The sequence below is a fragment of the Podarcis muralis genome, chromosome 13 (assembly GCF_964188315.1).
Source record: "Podarcis muralis chromosome 13, rPodMur119.hap1.1, whole genome shotgun sequence".
In the NCBI taxonomy this organism is placed as follows: Eukaryota; Metazoa; Chordata; class Lepidosauria; order Squamata; family Lacertidae; genus Podarcis; species Podarcis muralis.
In genome coordinates this window covers 26,810,179-26,821,303 of record NC_135667.1, presented here as the reverse complement: position 1 = coordinate 26,821,303, position 11,125 = coordinate 26,810,179, and the positions used below count along the sequence as shown (strand labels likewise).

General features: G+C 42.3%; 1 protein-coding gene across 1 annotated transcript; it reads left to right on the top strand.

Annotated features, from left to right (window-relative positions):
- The first annotated feature begins 7,902 nt into the window (after window positions 1–7,902).
- Window positions 7,903–8,865, top strand: LOC144325366 (olfactory receptor 6B1-like). Its single transcript, XM_077918290.1, has one exon. The coding sequence runs from the start codon at window positions 7,903–7,905 to the stop codon at window positions 8,863–8,865; it is 963 nt and encodes a 320-aa protein (XP_077774416.1).
- The last annotated feature ends 2,260 nt before the right edge of the window (window positions 8,866–11,125 follow it).

Below are 11,125 nucleotides of genomic sequence, written 5' to 3'. Positions count from 1 at the left end.
TTTGAACTCTTCTATTTTCTTTAAGTTTATCAGGTAGTTCAAGTATCCATGTCTGCAAAAGCCTGGGTCCACTGTGATCTTTCCTCTCACAGTGAATGTTAGGGGGATTAGAGGTGGATTTTTTTTTACCTTAAATTCTGCCCGTGAACGAATTCAGGAATAGAATTGAGGTATGGTGATGGTCTCCAGGTTTGCCCAGGGTGGGGTGGCATAATTGGAAGCCCCAAGGATTGAAAGCACAGGGAAGATTGGGAGGGCTGTGTACCACCATATTTTCTGGTCTTCTTCATGTGCTGAATCAGTTAGATGCAGTTCTACTCAGAACAGAACCATTGAAATTCTTGGACCTCAGTTAGTCATATTCATAGCTTTCCATGGGTTTACTCTGAATAGAACTGATGGATACAAGCCAATAACTTTTGTCATATTCATTTCCCTCCAAGAACTGGCCTTCCATTTCTGCTGTTTCTTGAGCTCCTGTGTGACTTGGGGTAAGTGGCACACTTAGATAACAGCGTATGGGAAGTCACTAGTCACAAGAAGAAAAAAGGGACAGACTCCCAGGCACTTAGGAAAAGTGTAACAGTTCCCCATCAGGTATATAAATCACCCATGCAGTGTTTTTTCTTTCTGCTGGGAGGTCTCCCATTTTAAAGTCATCTGCTGAACTTTAGGATTGAGTGGGAATTTAAATCCAGGTATCCGCAGTGTAAGCATCATGCTCTAAACCCACTCCAACTGGAGCACTGTATTGGCCGGGGCTGATGGGAATTGCAGTCCAAATCCTCTTCATGGAACCAGGTCAGGGAGGTCTGCTCTAACCACTCTACAACACTGGCTTTTCACCAAGGAAGTTTTAGAAGAAGTGCTGATGAGTCTCTGTAATATTCTCTCTCTTTTTAATGGCATGGGTTTATATATTCTAATCTTCAAAATGTCCCCAAGTGGACAATGCAAAAAGAAACAAACGCTCCTTGTAATTATCCATATTATGTGCTTTGTCAACCTTTCAAAATTGTACTCGTGTGCTGTGTTTGCAAAGGTTATGGTGATCTCATGTTTTGTTGATATTTTAACAAGACTATAAACCAATAAATGAAATTCTCTCTTCTTCCCAATAGCACTGGAGTCATGTCAGACATGGGAAATGGAACAGTTGTTTAGTTCTTTCTTGGTGTACTAATTCCACTAATCAAAGCATTGTGGTGAGCTTATGCCTACTGAGTTCTAGGGACCCGTTTCTGGACCAGATGATAGGGTGGGTCTGTCAGCTCAGGGGGGTCCACTTTCTCTTCACACCTTGGCCACATGCCAAAAACATTATCTGAGACCCTCTTTAAATTCCCATCTCCCAACTTACTGTTAGGCACAGAAGCGGGGATGGGGAAGAGGTGGAAGTAGGATCACACCTGTCCTGTGTCATGATCCTCAATAGTGCTGTAATGCTGGGTGTGAATCTGGATTATAACTGTGGATCAATGAAGATTATGGACTTTCCAGAGCTTGTCCCCCTGGCTGGAAGAGTCCGCAACCAGAAGGAGGAGGAGTACCAGGAGGAATGGATGAAATTCAAAGACTATTTACTTAAATACGCTAAGATAATGTAATTGGAAAAAACTTGCAAATATCAGATAGGCTTACTTAGGATTTAAATACGTGATGTTAGAGAATAATATGTTTAAAGATAAAATGAAAAGAAAGAAAGATGTTAAGTGATTAAGTTTATTTTATGAGGAAATAGGTTTTGGAAAACTGTTACAATGATATACACTGAAACTCAGCCAGGGGGATTTGAGGAAGTCACTTAACAATGTTACTAAGATTGGATCAATACAGCTGAGATCTATGTTTGTTTGTTTGTCTGTTTAAAATGTTTGGAAAAGCAATATATATTTTTTGGAAATTATATATATATAAAAAACTGTGGATCAGGGCATCAGTGTAGTTGGAATTACCTGAATATTAAATATGCCCCCCAATGGGCTGTCTTTTGGATACATTTTTTATCAAAATCTAGGTCCTTAAGAAATGTGCCTTAGTTTATTACAACTAATGCAATTGCATGCTTTCTTTGTGTCAGGGGTGGGAAACGTTATCCGCTTGATGGCCACTCTCTTTCTGAGTAAACTTCAGCCTGGGGAAGGGCAGTAGAAAAAGTGGGCCAAGCAATCAATACTTTTTTTTTACTTTCTGCAGTAGGTTAAATTTTACACACAGAACTTGCTTTGCTTCATCCATGAACACAAAAGGGATTATCGGAGATCAAGGACTTTTGGAACTCATGGGGAAGAGATCCCAACAGGAGGTGGAGCCAAAGCCAATGATGAGCAGAGCTAGTCAATTCTGCTGTGGTCCCCATCCGCCTCCATGTTATGTTCTACAACTGGGAAGACTGATAATAAGGAGAAGGAAGCTGCCATAAGCAGTGCCATCCCCTGGACTAGGTGCAAGAAGGCAGGCAGTTGGGGGCTGGTTGAGGGAAGAATGAGGTTGGTGGGGCAATGCCCCATTTGCTGCAATGGAGCAGCCTTTGTGGCAAGCATTCATTTTCAAAAGCAGTGTTGTGATGAGTGCTATGCCATTCCTTCTATATCCAATGCTCAGGTTGTAAGTGTTGTTGCTAATGTAAGCAAATCAGCCATACACATACAGGAGGGAGGTATCAATGGGGCTCAGGGTAGGTTCAAAGTTTCCATAAGGATGATGACCTTTAGAGGTTTTTTTAAATACTTTTTAATTCAGCTTTACACTACACATTTAAATTCAAACAATGGACATGATCATCGACATTTAGGATTCCCTAAATCCTTGGACTTCCCTCCAGCCTTCCATGGTTTCCATTTCCTTTCTTTTTCAACTGCATCATATATTTTCCCCATTTTTCTTAAAATAATCCATTTTCATCTTAGTTTATAGTACATTACAAGTGTTACTCAAATCCTGCCAAAGTTTTTAGTTGTTTACAATATTTTCTTAGATAATTTGTAAATTTCTCCTATTCCTTATTAAAGTTTCTTTCTTCCTGGTTTCCAATTTCCCCAGTCATTTTCGCCATTTTGGCATAGTCCATCATCTTTTTCAGTCATTCGTCTCTGGTTGGGACTTTAGCTTCTTTCCATCTCAGCATGATAATCCTTTGGGGAAAATTTGGGGAGGGAATGAGTTGGCCCAGCTTATGAAACCCTTGATGAGGATGGTTTAATTACTCCATTACAGTGGTACCTCGGGTTACATACGCTTCAGGTTACAGACTCCGCTAACCCAGAAATAGTACCTCGGGTTTTGCTTCAGGATGAGAACAGAAATCGCACAGCGGTGGCGCTGCAGCAGCAGCGGGAGGCCCCATTAGCTAAAGTGGTGCTTCAGGTTAAGAACAGTTTCAGGTTAAGAACGGACCTCCAGAACGAATTAAGTACTTAACCCGAGGTACCACTGTATCTTACATTGTTTTGTCCCTATAGTCTGCAGCAGAGGAAAACATGTTCTCACATTGCTTTCCGCTCCCTTTAATTCCTCGTACAAATGAAGGTACCCATTTCACTGATGCATCATTAAGGATGCTTTGTGGGTGGGCCCTGGGTCTCCTCTCTGATTGTCCTCCTGCCACCAAATTGGCCAATGGTGGCAGGAATTAGAGGGCATTACCTTAGCGCGGGACCAACTGACCAATATCGTTGCTTGGCCCGGGGTGCAGGGCAAGGATAAATTCCCAACTTGTTGGGCTGTTGGGCCTGAGGAATATCCCTACCAACCATGACTCCATGATGTCCATGCATTCAGTGCCACATCTGAAAGGAGCTATTATATATGTATATCAGGGATCTGCACAATTAAGTATCTCAATTATTTCTTTTAATTTTTTTATTTCATAAAATGTATATGCCACTTGATTATTAAAAACTTCAAAGCAGATTCAAAAAATAATCAAACAATAAACTTGAGAAAAATTTGCAACCTTAAACACACAAAAATAAAAATACTAAAACAGATTCAAATGACCTCAATTTTCTAAGCATCTGGGTAGGCTTGTCTAAATAAGAATGTTTTTAACAGGTACTGAAAGGAGTACACAGAAAGCACCTGCTTGATCTCAACAGACAGGGAGTTCTAAAGTGCAGGGGCTGCCACAATAAACAAATGAGTTTATACAAATCAGAAATGAGTATAATGTGGTGTAGTAGTTCTTGTTGTTTAGTCGTTTAGTAGTGTCCGACTTTTCGTGACCCCCTGGACCAGAGCACGCCAGGCACTCCTGCCTTCCACTGCCTCCCGCAGTTTTGTCAAACTCATGCTGGTAGCTTTGAGAACACTGTCCAACCATCTCGTCCTCTGTCGTCCCCTTCTCCTTGTGCCCTCAATCTTTCCCAACACCAGGGTCTTTCCCAGGGAGTCTTCCCTTCTCATGAGGTGGTCAAAGTATTGGAGCCTCAGTTTCAGGATCTGTCCTTCCAGTGAGCACTCAGGGCTGATTTCCTTCAGAATGGATAGGTTTGATCTTCTTGCAGTCCATGGGACTCTCAAGAGTCTCCTCCAGCACCATAATTCAAAAGCAGGTGTAGTAGTACTAATACTACTAATCGAAGCAGGGTGGTGAGCTTATGCCTACTGAGCTCTAGGAACCTGTTTTTGGACCAGATGATAGGGTGGGTCTTTCAGCTCGGGGGGGGGGGGGGGCTGTCCACTTTCTCTTCGCACTTTGGCCACATGCCAAAAACATTATCTGAAACCCTCTTTAAATTCCCCTCTCCCAACTTACTGTTAGGCACAGAAGTGGGGATGGGGAAGAGGTAGAAGCAGGATTGCACCTGTCCTGTGTCATGATCCTTAATAGTGCTGTAATGCTGGGTGAATCTGGATTATAACTGAGGAGCAGGGCATCAGTGCAGTTGGCATTACCTGAATATGAAATATGCCTCTTAATGGGCTGTCTTTGACCCTGGTAACAGACCTTGCTTTATACATATCCCGGACAGTACAAGCATATATCTGGAACTCTTAATATTAAATTAAAGGTCAGCACCCTGATCCTGTGTTACTATCCAACTAAGTTTAATCATCACTTCATGTAAAAAGGAATAGAATTCTGCCTAGATGATGAAATCGTCTTATATTAATAAATTCATTATTCAAGAAAAACCACAGATAACCAATTAGTCATTTCTAACTAGGACCATGTCCCTTCAACTTCAACCAGAATAAACAAAGTGGTAAACAGACAGGAACTTGCAAGAAAGAAGCAATGATTCCAAGGAATGACGATACTGCAATATTAACTCAACCAGGAAGCTCCACCTCCTTTTCTGAGATTTACACGGGTTCAAAATAGTGTTCATGCCCCAGATTTTCAATCGTTGGGAAGCTCAGAGCTCCACTAGAACTCCCTTTTCACTCTCTGATCTCAAGGTTGAACTCTTTAGCTTTGCTAGAATATGGACCAAGGAATGAGTGGCACACACTGTAGTCACGGTGATATAAGATTTTAAGGGCAAATCTTAATTTTCAAACAGAAGGAACACATCTTCTATACCTGACCCAATGATCTACTTACAGCTAGATCAGGTATATTAACTCTTTTTCTCTTTCTGATTAGTATGTGTCTATGGCAAATGGTTGTGTTCACAGTTCAAGCTTGGGTAATTAGAGAATCTCTTTTACCCTTCAATTCTAAGGTACAGTGGTACCTCGGGTTAAGAACTTAATTCTTTCTGGAGGTCTGTTCTTAACATGAAACCGTTCTTAACCTGAGGTACCACTTTAGCTAATGGGGCCTCCCGCTGCCTCTACGCCACCACCGTGCGATTTGTGTTCTCATCCTGAAGCAAAGTTCTTAATTCAAGGTACTATTTCTGGGTTAGTGGAGTCTGTAACCTGAAGCGTCTGTAACCTGAAGTGTCTGTAACCCGAGGTACCAATGTATATACACCGCTGTCCACCTGTAACCTTGCTGTCCGAAAGAGCATCTGTATACTCTGTCTTTCATTTCATGTCATAAACCAATTCTTCTTTAATGCTCTTGTTTGTGAACATTTTTATTAGGTATATGGGTTAACAGTAGAGATACATTCATAACACATGCACATATTGACTATGGCAAAAGTTTCGAATCCTCTCAGGAATATGCATAGAACACATGTAAGTGGTGGACACACATATGGGTTCAGATGCATACCTTATAACAGTGCTTCTGTGGGACTGAATCATTCCCTCAGTGTGTGTAGTCCAGGACTGCCTGTTACTAATATATAGACAAAGCAGTCCAAGTTAAATAGTTCCCAGCCTCTTTCTTTTTCAATGGGAGCAATGCTAGCAAGTGCCTAGCTCTCCCTCTGGAAGCAAATGGAAGTTGAAAGTGTTTTGGCTTGACTAGTTCATGCCCCATGAACTTCAACGAGTTTCTTCCTGTACAGTTAATCACAGTAGCAAAACAAAAGGAAAACAATATTATTTTGATGGCTCTGCCTGACCTTAAATTTTACTGCATGCTGAAAGCAGAATTAATTTTCTGGCAGTTTAAAGTAGTTGACATTCTTGCTGTGAACAAATGCCAAGGGAGATTACACATTCCTCCAGGATAAAAGGAGTAAATAACCCAAAGAGGAGTGCTAAGCACCCCTCTAGGATCAATGGCAAATAAGAGCGATGCCTTTGGGACATCATGATCTAGAAGTGTTCAGATTGATTCCCTGCATTGTTGTTAGTATCAGCCTGAAGACAGGTACTGGAGTTAAAGATGTCAAAGGATGTTTTGAACCTTCAGGCGCTGATATTGCTGCGGAGAGAATGCACAACACTGCTCATTCTACAGTAGACACGTTTAAAGGTAAGGCAACCTTTCTCACATATTTACAGAATGGGAAAAGATGAGGTCCACATTTTATCACCACTGGATATTTTTGATATTGCTTATTGATGTTGCTTTTTGATATTGCTGTGCAAAATCAATTCAGCTTCAGAATTTAATAAAACCACTGAGATCTGCCCTGCAATACAATCTCAAAGTCTTGAGTAATCCTGTGGTGCTGGATGATATGTGCCCCTCTTAAAGGTAAAGGGAAAGGGACCCCTGACCATTAGGTCCAGTCATGACCGACTCTGGGGTTGCAGCGCTCATCTCGCTTTGCTGGCTGAGGGAGCCGGTGTACAGCTTCCGGGTCATGTGGCCGGCATGACTAAGCCACTTCTGGCGAACCAGAGCAGCGCACGGAAACGCCGTTTACCTCCCCGCTGGAGCGGTACCTACTTATCTACTTGCACTTTGACGTGCTTTCGAACTGCTAGGTTGGCAGGAGCTGGGACCGAGCAACGGGAGCTCACCCCGTCGCGGGGATTTGAACCGCCGACCTTCTGATCAGCAAGTCCTAGGCTCTGTGGTTTAACCCAAAGCGCCACCCACATCCCTCATGTGCCCATCTTACTACCCCCCCAAACCCCCACCCTCCTCTGCTAGCAGAGGAACAAGAGAGAGAGAGAGAGAGAGAGAGAGAGAGAGAGAGAGAGAGAGAGGAGGAGAAGCAGCAGGAGCAGCAGGAGCTGCTGCCAAGTGTGTGGCTAAAAATATCCAGTTACAAAATTCACATTGTGAGAGCCACACCTATACATTTTCTAGTTTCTTTCAAATACGCTTTCAGTTTAGTTCTACCCTTTTTCTCCTTTCTTTTTTTGTTTTCCAGTGTTCAGATCTTATCTACATTTCGTGCTGGCAAGTGCAAAATGGAGCAATCATGTCATGATTACAGAATTTAGGTGATAAATCTGGCTAGCAGAAAGTGAACAGTGTTCAAACACCTCACCATTGTAAAATTCACACTCCAAACCTAGAATTACATATTACAAAGATTGCTTCAACACTGCCGTAAATTAAATCCTTCCATTCTTGTTTTCCAGTGTGCAAATCTTATCTACATGATCTCCTGGCAAGTGCAAAATGGGGCAAATCAAACCATGATCACAGAATTCATTCTCCTGGGGTTTGAGGGTGGTCAGAATCTGCAAACTGTTCTCCTGTTGCTGTTTTTGGCGATTTACATTGTGACCATCTCTGGGAACCTTATCATCCTTCTGCTTGTTGTGTCTGACCAGCACCTTCACACACCCATGTATTACTTCCTAGGGAACTTGTCTTGCTTGGAGACCTTCTACAGCTCCACCATTCTGCCCAGGATGCTCTATAGTCTCTTTACAGGGGACAGGTCCATTTCATTCACTGCTTGTGTCACACAGTTTTACATTTTTGGCATACTTGTTACTACAGAGTGCTTCCTCCTAGCTGCAATGTCCTTTGATCGTTACTTAGCCATATGCAAGCCATTGCATTATGCTATCCAAATGACAGACAGATTGTGTCTTCATCTGGCTGCTGGTTCCTGGGTGAGTGGGGGCTTAGCTGCTACCATAACCACATCTCTCATGTCCCAGTTAGTCTTTTGTGGCCCTAATGAGATTGACCACTTCTTTTGTGATATTGGCCCAGTCATTGACTTGTCATGCAGTAATACACATACAATAGACACCTCAATTTTAATATTGTCATCACTGTGTGCCTTTCCTCCTTTCCTGTTGACCCTGGCATCCTATGTTTGCATCATCACCTCCATCCTGAAGATCTCTTCACATTCCAGCAGGCAGAAGGCTTTCTCTACTTGCTCCTCTCACCTGATAATGGTGACAGTTTTCTATGGGACACTGATTATAGTCTACATTGTACCCAAGACAAGCATCCTGAGAGACTTGAACAAAGTTTTTTCTCTCCTGTACACCATATTGACTCCCCTTCTCAACCCCATCGTATATAGCTTAAGAAACAATGATGTCAAGGGGGCCCTTAAAAAGGGTTCTATGAAATTTGCAATTCATACAGGAATTTAGAAGATGGGCTGCAAATTTCACAGCACCATTTATTTATTGGTAATATTCCTCACATACGTCTCTGCTTAGATGCAGATCTCTGGAGTAGTTTCAGCAGTACGGCTCACTTAGTGGGTGTGGGGGGATTATGATGTAAAATATTTATTAAGCATTTCTAGACCAGCCCATCATGGGTGGTATAAATAATAAAGATAATTCATGTGGTAAAATAGATTCTCCCACTAAAATCTCTGAAGCACTTTGGTCAAGAAAGCTGCTTATTTCTGCATCTTGACTGTCTGTTGGGACTGCTCAGAAAAATACTTTTGGAATTTTTTTAAAAAATAAATAAAAATCTAGGTCCTTAAGAAATGTGTCTTAGTTTATTACAACTAATGCAATTGCATGTTTTCTTTATGTCAGGAGTGGGGAACATTTTCAGACCGATGGCCTCTTTCCTTCTGAGCAAAGTTCAATCCGGGGAAGGGCAGTAGTAAAAATGGGCCATGCAATCAATATAATTTTTTACTTTCCTCAGTAGGTTTATTTCTACACACTGGAAGAGGAAGGCAGTATAGAGTTACAACAGGGGTTTGCAGGAGGTTACAGCTCAAAGGTAGATGGGAAAGTTGAGAAATAATAGCTGACCGACATGTTGTCATTAGAAAAAATTCTAGACCCACCATCTTCCAGAACATGACGAGCCTTAAAAGTAGGAAATCAAAGAGGTCAAAGACTGAGGGCACTTAGCGGCACCTGTAAAGGAGGAGATAATGACGACAAATGAGGAAGTGGGAGAGACGGGGTATGTGGAGATTCACTCAGAACAATGGCATTATCCCAGAGTCTGGGTTCTATAGCCTCTCTCTGTAGATTTTTTTAAAATAAAAAAGGACTGTAAGAAACTTTTCCTTGTCTTTATACTTTCCTGGGCAACCAGGATGACAGCATCCTGACAGACACAGACCTCTTTTTGCTTCATCCATGAAAACAAACGGGATTATCAGAGCTCAAGGGCACATTCCAGTCATCTGAAAACACTCACTGAGGTTTCTAAGCAGGGTCAGTGGGAGGAAGGTGGCCTGGAAAGAGATGTGTGCGGCCAATGAAGTGTTGTGGTGTTTGGGGAGTCCCAAGATCCAAACAGAGAAACTTGGAGGGACCCATTTGGCTCCTAGACATGAAGTTCCCCAGCACTTTCCTACACTGTATGCTCTCATAGTGTACATTGTGTGGCTTTCTTTCCCAGTTTCTTCCCAATGTGTTGACTTTCTTCCCAAACTGCATGACAATACATTTAAAAACATTTATCTGAGCTTTAAACAATCCCTCCCAAAACATTATAACAATTCTAATAAGTAGGAGCAGATAAGAAGAGGGATCCATCCTCTTTGGATCAGCTGTGTCTCCTTTGAATTTGAGAAAGGTTGATTCCTCCTTTCTCAAATCAACCTTTCTCAAATTCAAAGGAGACACAGCTGATCCAAAGAGGATGGATCACAATATGGAACAGATCAATGGGCTATTCAGAATCTGTGGAATAGTGGATGACTTTACCAGGTGGCTCAGTGGTTTTCTCACTGCCTTCATCCTTATCCCCTTTCCCCTTTAACACTTTTAAATTAGGATATCTGTCTGTCCACAGATCTATCTGGGCAGCCATCACGTGGTGGTCCTTGCTGTCACACACTTACTCATAGAGCAATCACCCTGAGAGCGAGGAGACTTGATGACATTATGTCACTCTCAGGCAGTGGCGTAGCGTGGGGGGTGCAGGGGGGGGCAGCCGCACCGGGCGCAACATCTGGGGGTTAGGGTTAGGGGGCGCAAATCCACGGGTTAGGGGGCGCAAATCCACGGGTTAGGGGGTGCAAATTACTTGCCTTGCCCCGGGTGCTGACAACCCACGCTACGCCACTGCTCTCAGGGGGAATTGTGTGGCGAAAACATGGCTGCCCCATGTAAACAATGGTGGCAGATATATTTTTCTTAGTCCCATCCTCTCTGAAAACAGGGATGGACCAGAGTTCAGGGGGTCTATCCATGCCTACGTAAGAAACAATAATAATGCCAAAAACATATTCCGCTCAGTATAAATATTAAGATCCCATACATGAATATTTCTAACTAAAACCATTTTCTGTATTTGCATATCCAGTCAAATCTTGTTTAGGGTTGGAGGTGAAACGCTATTGTGTGGCCCATTTATACAGTTTAATAGGAAAAATATATTCCATTTGCCACTTGCTATACTTTCCCTCAAAATACATTTCCCCCCATT